Source organism: Megalobrama amblycephala, linkage group LG15 (genome assembly GCF_018812025.1).
Source record: "Megalobrama amblycephala isolate DHTTF-2021 linkage group LG15, ASM1881202v1, whole genome shotgun sequence".
In the NCBI taxonomy this organism is placed as follows: domain Eukaryota; kingdom Metazoa; phylum Chordata; class Actinopteri; order Cypriniformes; family Xenocyprididae; genus Megalobrama; species Megalobrama amblycephala.
This window is the reverse complement of record NC_063058.1, coordinates 7834895-7854327: the sequence shown is the minus strand read 5'-3', so window position 1 is coordinate 7854327 and position 19433 is coordinate 7834895. Positions and strand designations below refer to the sequence as shown.

General features: G+C 36.9%; 2 protein-coding genes and 3 non-coding genes across 8 annotated transcripts in view; 3 read left to right on the top strand and 2 right to left on the bottom strand.

The window, feature by feature from the left end:
• The window catches only part of ces2b (carboxylesterase 2b), a 42596-nt gene extending 25226 nt beyond the window's left edge, over nt 1–17370 (bottom strand). The window contains exons 1-7 of one of the 4 annotated variants that reach the window (XM_048158760.1): nt 17131–17370; nt 7446–7498; nt 4609–4703; nt 3386–3575; nt 3137–3275; nt 2910–3043; nt 2054–2207 (exon numbers count right to left, since the gene is read on the bottom strand). In XM_048158760.1, coding sequence (XP_048014717.1) covers nt 2054–2207; nt 2910–3043; nt 3137–3275; nt 3386–3575; nt 4609–4690 — 699 coding nt within the window. In that variant the 5' untranslated portion in view covers nt 4691–4703; nt 7446–7498; nt 17131–17370. The remainder of the gene's footprint in view (nt 1–2053; nt 2208–2909; nt 3044–3136; nt 3276–3385; nt 3576–4608; nt 4704–7445; nt 7499–17130) is intronic. The other 3 variants (XM_048158758.1, XM_048158757.1, XM_048158761.1) reach the window with 3 other exon arrangements.
• Nucleotides 8298–8370, top strand: trnar-acg. The gene has a single exon. It is a non-coding gene; the product is annotated as a tRNA-Arg (tRNA).
• trnar-acg lies at nt 9453–9525 on the bottom strand. The gene has a single exon. It is a non-coding gene; the product is annotated as a tRNA-Arg (tRNA).
• Nucleotides 9852–19064, top strand: pdcd2l (programmed cell death 2-like). The gene is made up of 6 exons (XM_048158765.1): nt 9852–10007; nt 11015–11178; nt 11300–11713; nt 16328–16441; nt 18398–18555; nt 18896–19064. Exons 1-6 carry the CDS (start codon nt 9903–9905, stop codon nt 19024–19026), a joined length of 1086 nt encoding a protein of 361 aa, XP_048014722.1. The 5' UTR covers nt 9852–9902; the 3' UTR covers nt 19027–19064.
• On the top strand, nt 10453–10525 carry trnar-acg. The gene has a single exon. It is a non-coding gene; the product is annotated as a tRNA-Arg (tRNA).
• Nucleotides 19065–19433: the final 369 nt, after the last annotated feature.

Here is a 19433-nt window from a genome sequence, read left to right as displayed (position 1 = left end):
CTGCTGCCTCAGCAGCCCTGGGACCCAAACCGCGAGGTGCAGACGCTCGACTCTCATCCCTCAAGAGAGAGTCAAGCAAGGGTGGAGCTTCCCACAGTGAACGCATCACAATGAATGCATTCTCCCTGAAGAGCCGAACGCGCTCTGTGCAAATGCTTGATTCTCATTAAAGCAAATCAAGCAAGAACAGCACTTCCTACTGCAAATGCATCGCTATGAGTGCCTCCAACTCCCTCTTGAGCAGAATGCACTCCATGCAAATGCTAGATTCTATCCCTCAAGCAAGAACAGAGCTTCTTACCACAAATGAATCGCAATGAGTGCATCCAGCTCTTATCTTCACACACACATTCAAACAAAACAGCTTCCTGAAGACAAAAAAGCTGATGACGGCACCCTTTTGTATGCCCGGGTGTGAATTCTCACATGTTTTAGACACAGGGTTCTGCAGGACCTGTCTCCGTAGCGTAAGCAACTGACACAGCATTGAGCCAGTTTTTTACACACTATTTTTAAGAAATCCTCAAAGATGAAATTAATGATTAGAAAAATAATCTGTAGGTGTATTTGAAAAGTTTTATCTAATCATCTTGTAATTAATGTCATTTCAGTTCTACTTTCTGAGTGTGAATTATCATATGCAGTAAAAGACAACAATATTCAAGCACTGTAAAACGTTTTGTCGCAAACTGGCTTTATGATTTCATACGAGTCTCTTCAGACCTTACTGTACATGATTTATGAGCTTCTACAACTTTTGACCTCCTAACTGAACTCCTTTCCACAAATTGACCATAGAAATAAAGAGTATAAATAAAATGGTAAAACTTTACAATAAAGTCTAATTTATTAACATTAATGTATTAACCAACATCAACAATGAACAATATCTTTGCTACAGTATTTATTAATCTATGTTAATGTTAGTTAAACATAAAAATAGTCATTCATGGTTAGTTCATAATAGTGCATTAAGTAATGTTAACAAATACAACTTTTGATTTTAACAATGTATTAGTAAATGTTGAAATTAACATTAACTAAAATGGTGTAGAAGTATTGTTCTTCCTTAGTTCATGTAAAGTTAACTAACGTTAACTAACGAAACCTTATTGTAAAGTGTTACCATAAAAATAAATAACAGGGGTTTTTTTTAGTCTTAAGTGCAATCAATAAGTGCAACCATAATCAAAGCACTATCTCAGTATTCAAAGTGCAAATAGAGACCAAATTTTTCTTTAAGCATGATACAGACCTCAGAGATGCTTACAACTACACAGCCCAGCCTAAGTTAGCTTTCATATTGGAAGATATTTGCATGCATCAGGGAGCCGCTTTCAAATGCGGGGTATTGAAATCGTGTTTCAATACACGCTCGTGTTTACTTTCACTTTCGTGATCGCGTGTACTCTGTGAATAAGGAGCAGCAGCGACTGTTATCCAACTGAATTAAATGTTTTTTATTTATATAAAAAGCAAAACGACAGCAGAGGCAGAATGTAAACGTAGTGGTGGCATATTCTTTCCTAATTTCACCCTCACACTATCACGGGACTGCTTTTCGCCTCGACGAGAAATCTCGTCACAATTTAATTTCGCAAGATCTCGTGACACAAGATCTCGTCACACCCCTAGTGTGACATTTCAAAAACATGCTCAAAACAGTTGACCAATCAGAGCACACTGCACTTTTCAGAAGAAGGGGCTTCATAGAGACAGCAACTAAACAGTGTTACTGACAGACTGGAAAGAGGTGCTACAACAAAGTAAAATATATAAAAAATATGAAAACCTATTCCAGTAGAGCCCAACAACAAAATAAAGACTTTGTAAAAGAGCTTAATATTAATAATATTAATAAATACTATGATACAATAAAAATAATAATATAAAAAATAATAAAAAAAGTAATTAATAAAAATACACTATATTTTTATAATACACTCTATAATACACTGCATGACATTTTAGTGTCATTCGATTAAAACTGAAAATTATCTTTTCAAAGAAACCAGTATTACAGAACATATTTTTTAAAATGATAAATTCTTACATGTAAAGACACACTGACTCCTCCAGCAGACTCTCCAAAGATGGTCACTAATTCAGGGTCGCCCCCAAAGCTGTGGATGTTCTCCTGGACCCATTGAAGTGCAGCCACCTGGTCCAGAAGACCATAGTTTCCTGGCGCATGTTCATCTCCTGTGCTAAAGGGCAGAATATCATCATACAACTCCATCAGAGACCTTAGACCTCAATTGCGCTGAATCAATTACTCTAATCAGAGATTCTAAAGCATCACAATCATGAACTAGTAGGAGTTTATGGCTGTTCAATGATTACATGTAAGTCTAAAGTCCGAAGACACATGGATGGCCTGCTGAATGCAAACCAAGCCTAAACTTTAATAATGTTAAAGTACTCATTGTTACTCTAACACATGGACAGGTAAAACGAGAAAAAGTGCTTCAATATATTGGCAGTGATATTATTTAAAACAAGATAGTAAAGTTTGTAGATAAACGTTGATGTATGCTTGAACGTCTCAATATGCTCAGAACGTCTCAAAATTTAGAAGGCGGGACTTATTCCACTATATTGCGCATTGCACTTTCTCCCATTCATAACTATTACGAGTGGATGTCTTTCTATATAAGTTACATTCGTGTTCTAGCATGTTAATTGTCTATCATGTAGTTAAAGGTTGTTAGCACGTTTCTAAAATATTTTAGCACATTGCTAGCATATTTTAGAAAATTGCTAACATGTTGCTAGCATGTTGTTAAGATGTTTTAGCAAGTTGCTAGCATGTTTCTAAGATGTTTTAGCAAGTTGCTAACATGTTTTAGATTTAACTGAAACCATTTTGGATTTTGTTAGATCTTTATATTGGTAACAATTAGTTTTACCTAAAAAATCCAAGTAGGCCAAGCCTGTATTGAATCAGGACAACAACTACATCCTGATAGGCAGCCAAAACATGTCCGTCAAACATGGACGCAGAGGCCATCGAAAAACCTCCACCATGGATCCACACCATAACCTTTTGCAACATTAAAAAAAAAAACAATATTAAAATACATAAACATATATGCATGAAAAAGCAACAATGCTCAACCAAATCATTTACACTTACAGGCAACTTGTCATTTGCTCCAGGTTTAGAAGGTGTGTAGACGTTGAGGTAAAGACAGTCCTCTGCTGAATCAGGAACCTCTATAATCATAGATATATTGGCTACCAAGTCTTCAACTACCTGCTTATCCTGCAGACACCTGGACCAGACACAGAGTAACTCAAGTGTCACCACTTAATGCCCAATGTAAAACAGGACCTAAAGCACAAGCATTGATCTACAAGTGGATTAGCTTGGTTTTATTCTCACATGAGTGGCTGTTTTGTAGCATCTCTCACTCCGTCCCATTTCTCTGCAGGTTGGGGTGGAGCGAGTCTCAATGAACCCACGGGTGGCTTGGCAAACGGAATACCCAGGTAGGAATGGACAACTGTGTCCTTTCCCTTTGCTTTCATGTGTGACCCTTTCAGGGCCCCAAATTTGGTTTGCAGGACAGGTCCTGTGTAATTCATTAAAAAAAGAGACTTTAACCCCTAAGCATTCCTGTAAAATTTGTCTAAAACACCTAAAAAAGACATACCCCAAGTAAATTAAATGCTGTTCTTGAAACATTTGCAGAATATGCATGGTTTTGTTCTCTTTTGAAAGGTATGTGTACCATGGGCAGTACAGTGAAACACTAACAGGTTAAAGCTATTTTTTCCACAGTATGATTTGCTATTAATTTTCAGTTAAAATAGCATAGAAATACAAAAAAGTAACAGTTGGTTGTCCTGAAAATTTCAAAGACTTTGAATATTTAAATTTTATGACAATTCACATGCTTAATTAAAATATTTTATACATTTTGTACTATTTTATAATTTTATATTGTTTTATTTATTTTAATTTAATTTACATATGCTATACCCCCCGCTGAAAGTATTTTATTTTTTATACTAATTATTTTATCATTTGTATTTATTTTATATGCATTTCATACATTATATTTTAATTTGAATATGCTACATCTGCTATACTTTATCTGAAACTATTTTATAGGCTTTAATTATTTTATAATTTGTATTTATTATTTTATTTTAATTAAATTTTCATGTGCTATACTTCCTCTGAAACTATTTTATACATCTTTATATTGATTATTTTTGTCATTTCATTTATATTTATTTGATTTATATATGCTCTGCGTGCTATAGCATAGGGACCTACTCCATCTGAAACTATGTATCATATACACGCCTTTAACAAAGTTTTTAAAGCAAAACCCTATCGACACACCTACTTCCACTTTCACCCAATACCCCATTAATTAGTAAACTTATTTGCATGCGTTCTGACGGTGTAGTCAGTGTGCGCGTGCATGTCTGATTACTTTTTGACGTTAAACGCATTAAAACACGATTGCTTCAAAGCTTGTGTAAATGCCTTTTTTTTTTTTTTTTACCTTGACAATAAAGCTGTTTTTGACAGTTAGCGTAGGCCTACTGTTGTGCAAGTAAACACACTCGTTATTACACATTAATCTGACTTACCATCCTCTGCTTTCACTGTGTTTTGGAAAGTCAGTGCGACCAGCATGCAGAGTGAAAGCACGACAGACTCCCTCATCGTCATGCCATATACAGTCCTGCAGCAGAATGAGCGTTGACAAGAGCTCTGCACGGTTATTTACACAATTGCGTAATCTGGCCACACTTTGAACTTTGCAATGAGAACTGAGGTTGCCAGATTCATCAAAGCCGCGATTTCAAGGGAGGCCAAATGCAATAAACTAAACACTGTTCCTAAAAATGTAAATTTAATGTAATTCTGTGATCTTCAGTACTTTGAGGGTCACTATTTTCACGAGTATTTGGGTTCGGGCGTGAATTTATGTTATTCATAAATGTGAAATCTTATAATTCATCTATCTTATAAATGCATCAATCTTATCTATGCCAGTTGTTGTCAACCAGGTGACCCAGGGCCCATACACTGAAAAAAATGATTTTTTGATGCTGTTCACTTTATTTAAACAACTTATTTTGATTCAACACCATTGTATCAGGGTTCTGGTTTAAATGCGATTGATTCATGTTAAATTGACTTGAAACGATTACTCTTTGACTTAACTTGATGTTTTCATATTGGAATAACATGTTTCAATCAAGTAAACCCAACCAGGACTCAATCAAACAGGATTTTCACTTCCCATCATGCTTTGCAAAGGGGCTGAACTAAGAGTGTAAATGTTGAAATAAAGTGTTATTTTAAGCAGTTTTTAGGAAGATGAGAAAATGGAAAGACTTTTTAATGTTTACTGTTCTATTATGTTGGTATTTAAAAGTTTCTGTTAATTAATAGTTTTAGGGTTACAATTGTGGTGAAGTGTTGCACTTGTGCTTGGGTTGAGGACATGCTAACAAACTTTCAAATTACTTTAATAAGAAAGTAATCACTGTGCTAGTGCTCTGGGTTGCATTTCCCAAAAGCATTGTGAATCTATGTTGATTGTAAAACCATTGCCACCAATGGACTTATGATCAATTTTAGGCAATGTTTTTGGTTAAGGCAATTTAGGATGAATCCAGTATCACATCTAGATTTCTAACACAGAACATCACAAAAGTTATGTAAATCAAAAAATAAACAAGAAGAATTAATTGTCAAAATCAATGTATATGAAAACAATATATTTTTTATTTATTGCTTTTTATTTATTTATTATTTATTTTAAATGAACACAATTGATTCTAGTTAATTTAACATGTTTGATTCTATTGGATTTTACTTGTCTCAATCATGTGGAACCACTGTCCATGATTGAATATGTTGGCATGATTGAGTAAGTTGGACATAACTATTTTACATAGATTCTTCCTTAGTCAGCTTGTTTTGTCACAACTAAAGGATTTTGCATAGAGTAAAAAATAAACCTTTAATATTAATAAAAACTAAGTTGGTTGTGTTGACCCAACGTAAGTACATTAAATTGGAATAACAGAATTGCATAATGCTGAAATAAAGCAACTTAATCATGTGGAAATCCTTTCCATGATTTTTTTTTATGTTCGTTCAAAGAGTTCTTTTTTTGAGTGTATGGGGACATCAGCAAACTTCCAACGTGGCCCCAAGATGACTTAAAACAACTATTGTAAGCAGAAACAGAAGGTGCAATAGTCATTTCTTCCCTATTGTGACATATATCCGGGTGAAACAGCTTTTTGAACAGGGGGGGGGGGGGGGGGGGGGGGGGGCTTGATTTTGTCCTTCAGGGATTGATCGGATGGTTGTAGTTTGCTATTGGTCACTCTCATGCAAGTGACAGGTTGTCCCCCTCAAGCCAAAAGAAACATCACCAGAGCGGGAGGGGAAGTTATTTTGAACGATATGCACGGATAAATAATTTATAATAAATAGCCTACTACAAAATTCCATTAAAAGAGATAGGTCATTGCACACTGAGTCCGAAATTCGCATGCGAAACTTTCGCACGTTAAAAAATAAATTCGACCTCACGTTATGTCAATCGCGTTTGCACACTGCCTCCGAAACTTTCGTCCGTCAAAAAAATATTCGGATTTTCTGCGTTTTTCGCATCCGTGGCACGCATTTTGAGAGACGTTTTGACAATTCAGAGCCACCGTACGCGAACGCAAAAATCCAGAATGCCATCTGACAAGTTGATCCACGTCGTCTACAGCACAAAACAGCAGCACTGAATGACAAACAACGTGAGGAATACAAAGAGACCGAATATAAAGACAGATTGTGCCAGTAGTAAAGCATCAAACAGAGCCACTGACATCCTGAAGTAAACTTTGAAACGCTCGGATAATCCCGCAGCTCCTTGATGAGGTGAATTCTCCTTTCTCTCAATGCAATCTCGGGATTGAATGGACCCAATATTTCCTCTTTCTTTTTCTCTTTTTAAGAAGAGAGACGACAATCGTGCTCACTGCTTGAAGACTTCATTTTGTATTGTTTTGCGATTTGTTTTGCGATTTTTTCGCAACGCATTAATTTTTACGCATCGGACTCAGTGTGCAAGGTCTCTGTGCGTGACGAATTTTTAGGATTGCGAATACGAAAAAACGCATGCGAAAATTTCGGACTCAGTGTGCAAAGGCCTTATAGTCTTTTCGATTTTGATTTCATGGTGACTTTAACAATGGGTAAAGGGGCCCCTTAGAGTCAAAAAGGTTGAGAACCACTGATCTGTGCCAAGCACTGACAAACAGTAAAGGAGATCATATTAGGTAAGCTTGTGTAGTCGCACAATTATTTATTGGTGTGTTTTCTTTCAATCTGGCAACACACTGAACTTTGTAGAGACTCCCTTTACCCTAGTGCACATTCATAATGACAAAGTGATGAGGATTTGAATTACCTTACATGGACCTACCTACAGATCACATATGATATATGGATGTGTCTTTCAACCTACAAACAGAACAATGTTAGTTCTTTTAATGTGATATATTGCTTTAAAACTTAGTGATGATTAGCTTCACTTGTCGCGGTTCAGGTACATAATGAACATAGTTTTAAAACTTTTCACATTTGAATACCTTGCAGTAGGGCTGTCAAATTAAAATTCGAGTTTCGAATATTCATCGAATTTCAAATAAAAATCCATATTCGAATGCAAAAACGACGCACTCGAATTTTAGGTGTGCGTGTGGCGCACAAGATGCGATGATGTCGTCGTTGCGTCTAATGTTTTTGTTAGATTATCCAGTTGACCCCACTGATCTTTATAGCAGAAACATTGCAGAAATATAGAAGCTCAATGCTGAGAAGATTTTGGTTACGTCAAAACCGTAACCAAGCCTCTCACACCAGGTTCACACACACAGAATGCGTTTTCTGCGCTGCTTTTCCATTGTTGTCTATGTAAACAGCGCTAGACTGAGATCTTGACCGTTGCACTCGCGATACCATTGTTTATGCAATTTACGAAATTATATTTGATCTATGAACGTTAGTTTAAACTTCATACTTTTTTTTTTACTGACAGTCATGTTGTTTCATTGCTTTGAATAAACATTTAATGCGGTGCATTAATATTTTGCTCATTGCGTCCTCTTGTGGCCTTCAGGAGACAAGCCAAAAGCTTTTTTCCCCTAACTGAAATTATGAATTTTAATTTAGTTTTTCAGCCATTTTGACAACCCTACCTTGCAGAGTTATAAAGAAATAATTTACTCGGAGTTCTGTGTGTAAAATTAGTTCACATATCGGGCCAGTGGCGCAATGGATAACGCGTCTGACTACGGATCAGAAGATTCTAGGTTCGACTCCTGGCTGGCTCGGTTCTTTTGAACTTCGATTCTCGAGTTCGTTTGCGCCGTTTTTAAACAGGTTTTTCCAACAAACAGTTTAGTGAACAGGGGGCACATAAACTGTATGTGAAAATTCAGATTAATCTGAGTCACTGCAGCATGTCATAAAAACTATCTTTAGAACTAGACTGAAATGATTCATCTTCATTTGAATACATTTTGTCGAATACGCCACTGTTTTGTTTATCTTCCAAAAATAAAAACGTCAAAGCTTTTAGAAAAAAAACAGACAAACATATGATTTAACATCCAGCACCAAGAGTAGCCTATAGAGTTAAAGAGCAAGAGCTAAAGTGTAACTAAAATGATCCAAAATCCTCCGAAATCCTTTTTTTTTTTAAATTCGCATTCTTTACAGAACCAGTTTTCGGTAATTAATTGCAAATATCCAAAGTTTACACTCCGAGCTCAGCCAAACACAAAACATTTTTACAAACTTGTAAAAATAAGAAATAACTCTCATGTTGTGCAACGCAGTGAACCGCACTGCCCTCTCGCGGCATGTCCATGCAACTATCCTACGTATTTACCTGAACTAAATCAAAGGAAATATCGGTGTTTTACAATACGTTTCCCATATTAATATGTTTTAATCACGTTATTCAGGCGTCAATAGTGCAGCTCATTCCAGCAGGAGAGTTATTCTATGAAAAAGATGTATTTTACAGACATTACTTTTAACTTTCTGGTTAGAATCTATTGTGAGGAGATGCCGCGAGAGGGCAGTCGACTTGTACTCTTTTATACGCTTAAATGCCATATGGCTTAGGTTAAAAACTCGGTTTAGGTCACCTTTTACCTCTTTTTTCAGCGTAGTTCAGCAGTGTCAGTTTAGCAAATGATTTTTGTTGGCCTGTATGCTTTTTTCTTGAAGATAACAAGAAGCGAAACGTATTCAGCCAAAGAAGCAGTTCGCATGAGTTGTAAAGACTTATTTTTTAAATGATATTGAACTAATGTGTATATTTTTCCTACGCACTTATGCGAGCATCCATGCTTGACTCTATTAGCGCCCGCAAAATGTAGGTTCGAAAATCGAAGTTCAAAAGAACCGAGCCAGCCAGGAGTCGAACCTAGAATCTTCTGATCCGTAGTCAGACGCGTTATCCATTGCGCCACTGGCCCGATATAAAACTAATAATCGAAGTACACTAACTCAAAATTAGCAATTTACAAACATCAACAGTCATACTTAATATATAAATTACATTAAGTCATATGTACTAGTAAAAACAATATATGTAGTTTATTTAGCGGAACCAACTGTTTGCAATCATTTAAATCTTCAATCTTACAGACATAGACCAATATTGCTTAAAAAAAGAATTTATATTTAACAGATACTTTTTGATTGAATATCAATTATAACCCATTATCGATTTGATAAAAACACGTTTTAATGTTGTTAATATCAAAACGATTCAGTAAAAGGCACCGAGTGTCAACTTTAGTCTCCACATGTTCAGAGAAGCACATGGACTGAGGATTTCTGCTCAATAATCATGGCAACATCGATACACGAGACAGTCCTCGTAGGAATATGTGATGGAGCTATTGACAAGAAGATAAACACATCTTATTGCACAAACAAAATCGGAGATAGACCGGTAAAAGAAACGTAATTTGTACATATAACGTTACTAGCTAAAGGATTGTATCATGCTAAAGGCTAAAGACTCTGCTTGACAGCTACGTAATTATCTCGAAGTTAATAAAATTCCTCATGTAGACAGACAATATCTTTGACATATTAATATCTTTAAATCAGGTTTCTTTACTTGTTTAAGTAAACATTGAAATGGTAGCTTTTTAAAGTGCTTAAAATTAGGCAGGCTATCGTTAGCCAGATAGCTAACTGTGGGGCTACTAACTCGCACATGTAAGATAAATCTCGGTTATTACAAATGACTTTGAGGTATTCGAAATTTGTTTTACAACGACGTAATTTAAAATTTCTCATACAGCTGTCATAAAATAATTTTAATCGTGTGTTGAATCAGATCATCGGTATACTGACTGAGAGTTCCCGTATGTGCCATTATGTCTTGTATCGGGCCAGTGGCGCAATGGATAACGCGTCTGACTACGGATCAGAAGATTCTAGGTTCGACTCCTGGCTGGCTCGGTTCTTTTGAACTTCGAGTTCGTTTGACTTCGAAACCGATATATTCCAATATGCAGATTAATAAATGGGAGCGAATACGCGATACAGCTGATTCTATTTTTTTTTTTTTTTTTTTTTTTTTTGAGCCAAGTCACCACATGTTCAGAGAAGCACGTAGACTGGCAAAAAATTAAAATGGAATAAAAAAAAAGTTTTATAGCATTTCTCAGAGAGTATTAATATAATATATAACATCAATATATGTGTTGTCAGTATTGCAAAACGCAAATTACAAAACATGCGCTATTCTATTTTTGTGGATATAATGCCTGGCAATAAAAAAAAAGAAAAGCATTAGTTTTTGCAGATATTGTATTGCAGATTGCGCATTTATCATAATAGTGCATAGTTATTCATTTTATATATATATATATATATATATATTTATTATTTTTTATTTATTTATTTTTTTTATTCATATTTATATTCATTGAATTTTAATTTTAATAGGACCTGCTTCCAATAATCACTCTCCAGTATCCCATATGCCGTCTGTGTCAAAGAGGCCTGTCTCATGTTGTGCAAGTCTACTGCCCCCTTGCGGCGTCTCCGTACCACAGAACCATCAATGTATTTGCCTGCACCAATCCACAGTGCTGTGGCAAATCCGAAAGGTAACGTCTTGTCATTTTAGATTAGGCCATTTTCATATCTAATGTGTTCTGTTTCTATTACTATTCCATGAAACATTTTATTTTCTGATATTCTGAACATGTCGCCTCTGTTTATACCTAGTTGGATCGTCCTGCGCTCTCAGTGCTTGGATGATGACATCAAAGGAAACCAAGACAACAAAACCACAACATGTACAGAATCTGCAATGTCCAGAACAGACTGGTGTGATGAAGCTGATGATTGGGGGATGGACGATGAAGAGCAAGCGAATGTGGCTGAAAGTGGTGTACAACTGCCAAATGACGGTGTTTGTGAAGGAACTGATGTCAGCAGCAAATTTCAGGACCTGTGCATTGATGGAGGTGTGGATCAGCAAAGTACCATCCAACCCACCGATGTGCCCATTTTCCAGTCATTCTACATAAGTGTTATGGAGGAAACAGACTTGGATGGATTTCATGATACGGATCATGAAAACAAACTGCTTAGAGAGTATGAGGAAAGGGAAGGAGTGATTGTTGGAGAGACTCAAAGGTGAGGATTGATTCTACAATCTGTGTTGGGGAAAGTTACAACCTGAAATCCAGAAAAGTTGGGACGTTTTTTTAAATTAGAATAAAATGAAAACTAAAAGATTTTCAAATCACGAGCCAATATTTTATTCACAATAGAACATAGATAACATACCATTTGTTTAAATGGAGAAATTTTACAATTTTATGCACAAAATGAGCTCATTTCAAATTTGATGCCTGCTACAGGTCTTAAAATAGTTGGGACGGGGGCATGTTTACCACCCGGACTTTTCTACGACGTAGCCATGTTTTTGTAATAGCTGCAGTATGTGGTTTTGCATTGTCCTGTTGAAATACACAAGGCCTTCCCTAAAATAAACGTCGTCTGGAGGGGAGCATAGGGGCTTTCGCACTGGAGGAAACTTTTCATAGTTCCTAGAACTATTGGCTGAAGTACCCGGTTTTTACCGTGTTCACACCGCAGGAACTAGGAACGATTTTAGTTCTAGGAACTCCTTTTGGGGGAACTAAATGAGCTCCTACTTCAAAGTAGGGTCTAAACCATAGACTGTAAAAAAATATGGACGTAGTGTCCGTGACGTCACCCATAGATTTCTGAACATCAGTTTTGGCGACGCGCAAATGAGGCCGCGGCCATCTTAGCTTCGCGTCACAGCACGTCACTCCCGGATAACTGAAAATGGGCAAAGAGGCGGGACGTAGTTGGAGCCCATGCGACTTGTTGCTGAAACCACGCCCGCCCTAGCTATCTATCTTAGATACTATCTAAAATATTAATAAAGAAATATCATTAGAAAGTACTAAAGGTTTACTGTCAATCTACGGTGTTTTTTTAAGATAACGTTATAGATGCTCTAACACCAGTAGGCTAATTAATTTGTGTTGGGTGCAGGCCCGGTACTAGGCTTGCTTGACTGGGGGGGCAATCACAAATTTTGGTAGGGCAGCATTTTCTAGGCTAATATTCATAGCTACCTTTTTGTTTTTTTGATTCATCAAGAATCGTCTTGTGGCTAACAAATTATAGGCTATAGCCTAATTTGTACTGGCTATGTAGGCCATGTGAATTATTTATGGACATAATAAGGGGCGGAGCCAGACATTGTAAACATTCGGGGCTTAACCGAAATCTATATTTGTCCAATGACATTTTAATTTACTGACATGAAAGGAGCGTTTTTTGTAGTATTCTTGGTTAAAGTTCATAAAATGTACATTATATACCATCATGTAGGGGGGTCCGGGGCATGCCCCCCCGGTAAGAAATTTTTGTGTATTTTAAGGTTAAATGCATCAGTCTGGTGCACTTTGGAAGCTCAAAACTGAGAGCTTCAACCCATGTACAGAGTGCAAATGGAACAAAGAAACAGCATTGACTTGTACCTGGTCATGAAAGAGGGCTCAAACATCTTTTTATTTGTGATATAGAGTCTCAGTCTACATTGTATTTTCGGATGCACACTTCTCTTTAAAACACGCAGCACAGAAACCTCAAACCTGAAAGATTCAGGGCTTTTGGAAAAACATTTGGGGTTCCAGCCCCCTTAGCCCACCCCTAGCGCCGCCCCTGGATATAATGTTCAAATTATTCATTGTTAACGAAATTACTGAGGAAATGTTCGCTGACAGCTATCTCAGCATGCAGAAAATATGTTCGGCTGATGCAGATGTGATCCTCATTGTGATATTTTTTTTAGGCTACTTGCTTGAAGATTAGGTGTACACTTGTTTTCGACGTGTTTTCTGATTAATGTTCGTTACTTCCCAGTTCGCATGTTTTTGGATTTTAAGTCCATTTTTGTGAGATTAAATATCATTATAAGCATAATATTCACTTTTTTTTCTGTGATTAAAGTGGCCGATCCTTATTCAATAGATAAGACGTTTTTAATGTTTATGTAGGCTTATTCATTTTTATTGTTGGCTGCACATTTTTGGGGGGGCACAAGGAAATTCTGGGGGGCAATGCCCCCCCTAGCCCCCCCTAGACCCGGCCCTGGTTGGGTGTGCAAATAACACAAAAAAATCAACTGGGACTTCATACCTTTAATGAAATAGAGATCGCGAGATGAATCCAATCCGTTGCACTTGTATAACTCTCAAATGTTCTCTCAAACTCATGAGCACGTTTCCAAAGTATAATTTTTCAAAATAGTGCAGCAGTTTTAGTTATATCCAAGCAGTGCTGTCGGAGTTGTATATCCTCCTGGTATTGTCATTGTAGTAAATCTCAGGAACAAAACTTTTAGCCAATGTCACGACGATCCAACAACGTGTGTTCCGCATGCGAGCACATGTACAGAGACTGACATCTGTCTCGAGTATGCAGCAAGCCATATATTGTATAAAATAATCCAGAAAAAAAAAACACAAATACGACTGAGATGCCAAATTCAGCGGCTGAAATTAGCTGCTGAGGTGACATGACGGCTCACAGACAGCAGCGCCAATCCACCTGTCACTCAAGTGACCACGCCCTTAATTATGCAGAACTTTAAGGCTTAATATAATTTAAACGGATGAGTTATAAAAAAATTCACCCCCCTCAGAGTTGTTATGAAGGGCAAAATTAGCAGTATAGACCAAAACTCAATTTGAACCAGAGTGTAAACATGTTTTAAACATTATGGTCAATGAGATTCTGCTCCCTTTTGCAGCCTGTCCCTAGCGGCCAGTCGATGAATCGCAGTTTAAATTACTTCCGTATTGGCTTCACGAGAAACTGGGGGAGGTTGCCGCTTGGTCTAAACCAGCTCTATAGGAACTATCAGTGACGTAAGTGTACGTTGATTGGTCAAACGCATGTCAAACACCGGCACCTGGCTTTTTTAAAAAGCCATGTAAACATATTTACCTCACAAACATGGAAAACAGCGATAACAGCATTTACCTGTTGTCTGCAGGGTTGTATCATCGTAGAAGATTTCGTCTCTTAGCCCCACTTTTTGCTCTTTCAGTCCCATACGTTTACGTTCCATTATCCATTATCGTGAAACCAATGACACGCAACAAACAGCTCCAATCGCCACATCCTCCATTCATGGTTTTTTAGCGTTTGTAGATGCCGTGCTTATAGACGCCGCTGTCGATAGCTTCGCAGTTCCTATTTCCAGTGCGAATGCAACCAGGAACATGGCCCGGGGGAGAAATTAGTTCTCGGGGAACTATCATAGCGGCTAGTTCCTAGAACTAAGTTCCTAGAACTATTTGGTGCGAAAGACCCTTATGTTGCTCTAAAAACTTTATATACTTTTCAGCATTCATAGTGCCTTCCAAAACATGCAAGCTACCCATACCGTATGCACTTATTCAACCTCATACCATCAGAGATTCTGGCTTTTGAACTGAATGCTGATAACACGCTGGAAGGTCTCCGTCCTCTTTAGCCCGGAGGACACTGCGTCCGTGATTTCCAACAAGAATGTCAAATTTGGATTCGTCTGACCGTTGAACACTTTTCCACTTTGAAACAGTCCATTTTAAATGTAACTTGGCCGACAGGACACAATGGCACTTCAGGACCATGTTCACATATGGCTTGCTTCCTTTTTGCATGATAGAGCTTTAGTTGGCATCTGCAGATGGCACGGCGGATTGTGTTTACCGCCAGTTGTTTCTGGAAGTATTCCTGGGCCCATTTAGTAATGTCATTGACACAATCATGCCGATGAGTGATGCAGTTTTGTCTGAAGGCCCGAAGACCACGGGCATTCAATAAAGGTCTTCGGCCCTGTCCCTTACGCCCAGAGATTTCTCCAGTTTCTCTGAATTTTTTGATGATGTTATGCACTGTAGATGATGAGATTTGCAAAGCCTTTGCAATTTGACGTTGAGGAACATTGTTTTCCACAATCTTTTTATGCACTCTTTCACAGATTGGATAGCCTCTGCCCATCTTTACTTCTGATGTCTCTCTAAGACATCCCTTTTATAGCTAATCATGTTACAGACCTGATATCAATTAACTTAATTAGTAGATAGATGTTCTCCCAGCTGAATCTTTGCAAAATTTCTTGCTATTTCAGCTATTTGTTGCCCCTGTGCCAACTTTTTTGAGACCTGTAGCAGGCATCAAATTTGAAATGAGCTCATTTATTGTATAATATATATAATATAATGAAATAAAATATAGTAGGCTATAATACATTATTCTTTTTATTAGTGGGGGTGCATGCTACCTCCCTGAAATGAGTTTTTGCAGGGTGGGACGTCCTGTTGAAGTGAAAAGCATTGTACATTTCTTAACCCTCTTGGTTAGCTAATTTGGGCGTCACACTCAGGATCTTCGCCATCAAAACCCCTGAAATCTTTTTTTTTTTCCCCAGTAAAATCAATGTAATTACATTGTAATCCTTTTTATTTTTAACATTTGGCATGTTTGTAAAGTAATGTGTTACTTTACTTGTTACATCAAAAGTAATCTGATTACATAATGCATGTTACTTGTAATGTCTTGCACTGTCTACTGTCTACTGGATTTTCAGTGAATCTCCGACATAAAATCTCTGAATAAAAGTGTCATGAATGTTACACTACATGGCTAAATGTATATAAACCTATACATAAATTGTCTATCAGTCATGTAACAAATCATTTTCTATACTTTTTTTAGTTGTGCAAGTGGGGAAGCTCAGGAGGAATATGAGAAGGCCACAGTCAAGCATGGAGATGAAGTGTTCACCAGTTTCATGAAGAAAATATCTCTTTGTCCTGAACAAGTGTTACGGTGATTGAATATTTTTATATTGATGTTCAGTTAAAAAAAATCCTCCACTGTGACTAACAAAGGTTGCACATAGGGCAAAAAATTACAAATGTGCTACAATAATTTAAAATTCCCAGTCAGGAAAGCTTTGTCTGATTCATGAATAAATTACTCTTTCAAACTGTTCCTTTTTAATGAGCCAGTCAGAAAGATTCAGAAAAAAGCCTTAAAATCCTGTCTGGATTTAACCAATCACCAAGATTTGTTGGAGGAGGAGTTGAAAACAGAGCAGTCCAGTCTGACCATTTCTGTCGGTTCCTTCACAGAACCGCAAGCCATTCTTTTGGTCATGTCCAATTCTAAATGAACTTAGAACCATTACTGTAATAATAATTCAAGGAGCATTTTCATTTTTTTAATCCTGAGCCCTGGAGCATTGTATTAGGGGCCATTTGTACAAATGTTTGTTTAAAGGGACTTATTGTGCCCCTTTTTACAAGATGTAATATAAGTCTCAGTTGTCCCCAGAACGTGTCTGTGAAATTTCAGCTCAAAATACCCCACAGATCATTTATTATACCATGTTGTAAATGCCCATTTTTGAGTGGAAGGACAAAACAAGCTGTTTTTGTGCATGTATCATGTATCTAACCCAAGGATTATTCAGGTAGGCTAAGGAAAGTCAAATCATAAGACCATAAGATACTCACCCGCCAGCAGGTTGAAGTCCTTCAGGAATGACGTAGAACCTTGTGGTTGTTCTTTGTCGAGGCTCAGTTTGTAGTTATAAGTAAAGTCTCACAGAAGGCAAACGTAACAATAAAATATCTCTTTTACTGATTACAATACAAAGCAGTTAATGCAAAATAAAATTGGAGATGCTGTTAAGTGCCCCTTGTTATGGTATCAGATGTCCTTCTACGTTTAATGCAGGCAGCATCTGAGGCCTTTTACTCCTCAGACTTTTATACAAATTTTTGGGACATTCCAACTTCATATTACTCATCAATTGATCAATGTCTATGATCCAATCTTCCTGCTTAAGGCGTATAACCACTGTTCTAGCATTCTTCCTCATTTTCACTTAAGTCTTTGTCTGGCTCACCTCCTCTTTAGGTTGCAACATGCTCTCTTTATCCTTATTGTTAACCTTTGTGGTTGGTTACAATCATCAAACTCAAAAACCTAACTTTCACAACTGTTTCTTAGTCATCTTATTCTATAACAAGCAAAGGAAGTATTGCAGTTACTTAATTTCATAATCATTCAAGCATTCAAGCATATATGGCCTTAACTTAAAAGCAAGCAAATAAAAACATTGAAACAGGTAAATAGCAATATCAACATCAAAATCCAAAACAATTTTTAAATGCAAATGAACTGCTGCTTTCTGCCCCACTTTACAGAAGAGGGTGGAGCCTGTACAGCTCGTGCTTCTCTGCCAAAAATGCACAAAACATCTGTTTGTTTTTGATTATCCGTATCAGTCTAAACTTCTGATATATGGTTTTCTGAGCACACACATCCGAAGCATGCGCACAGAAAGCTGGCTGTCAGACAGCGCAAACAGACATCTGCAAACAGCTTTTTTTTCTTTTCTTTTTTTTAAAATGATTTTTCAAATAACAATTTCAGTTTTCCCATGGATTTAGGCTAATTTTACACCGTTGCTGCAGGTTGTTTTTTAGTCTGCGGGTTAAAGTGCCTCCTGGAACACGATTGGGTTAGTTTTGGTCGTGATTGGGCTGGTTTTGAATAGCAATTAGGCTGGTTTTGGAAAACCTGGCAACCTGTCATACGTTGTGAAAGACGGTGTGAGTGCAACGGTCAAAAAAACGTCCATGTTTACATAGAAAAACACTGGAAAACTACCAGTGTTTTCTGCTTAAGAAAACGTGAACATTCATTGTATTATACACCCAATAGTTTAATTTTGTACTCATGTTTTAATCAAATGTGTTACGTCTCACCTTATAGATACAGTTGGAGTGGATCACCTCTATTTATAACAGAGCCGCCTTCCAATGTTAATCAGATGGTGCCATTCTGTGGTCACTGCAGCAGCCCGAGAGTTTTCGAATTTCAGCTCATGCCTGCATTGGTCAGTTTACTCAGTAGTGCAGGCACAAATTTAGGTAAGTATGTTTTTAAAATATATTCTTAAAAACCAAATGTTTAAATTCCTTGTCATTAAATTGATTGCAAATTTATTTACACAAAAATGTGAGATGAATTAGAACTCAAATCAATATTTCATGTCTGTTTATTGATCTATTTTGGTAAGCAGTCATGAAATACAGTATAATGCAATGTACAGTCTGACTGCAATTATCTCAAACTATCCCTCTGATACAAGACTGATCACCCTTTTTTAGGATGTATTTTGCGATAATGAATTGCTAACTGTGCATTACGTCTTACTTGTTACTTTTTACTGTTTGTATTGTAAGATCTGACTTGTTTTTGTCTTCTCAGACATTTCACTGGAGTTCGGAACAGTTCTGGTGTACACTTGCAGAAACAGTTGTTGGAAATCTGGATCAATGGTTCCAGTGGAAGAATTTCTTTTTGTCCAGCCCGATCCTGACCAAAAGCTCTTCAAATGATATTGTTTATCATCAATAAAGATAATTTATTAATAGCCCTTCATCTTGTGATTTATTATTTAGTATAAACAGTAGTGGCTGGCCTAGGAAAATTGACATCTTCACCCTTTATTCAAATATTATTATAAAAAATAATTGTTGAAGATTTTGTAAGCATATTGTAGTTGTACTTTGAGTCCATTGTTTGAGTCCAACGCAGTGAAACAGGCCAAATTATGCTGACATAATTTTTGCACAGGCTGACATATAAAGATATTATAAACACGCAAAAATGAGAGAATCAATGAAATATCAGTAACTGATTATGTTGAAATCATTGTATGCTTTTTCCTGTGAGCTTTTTGTTTTTCTATGCATTTCTTAAACAAACATGTAGGAAGACACATCATGGCCATATTCCAGGATGA

Coding starts and splice junctions, on each gene's coding strand:
- pdcd2l (XM_048158765.1), top strand. CDS start 9,903: ATGGCAACATCGATACACGAGACAGTCCTCGTAGGAATATGTGATGGA. Junction 10,008..11,014: donor ACAAAATCGGAGATAGACCG/GTAAAAGAAACG, acceptor TAATTTTAATAG/GACCTGCTTCCAATAATCAC. Junction 11,714..16,327: donor ATTGTTGGAGAGACTCAAAG/GTGAGGATTGAT, acceptor TACTTTTTTTAG/TTGTGCAAGTGGGGAAGCTC.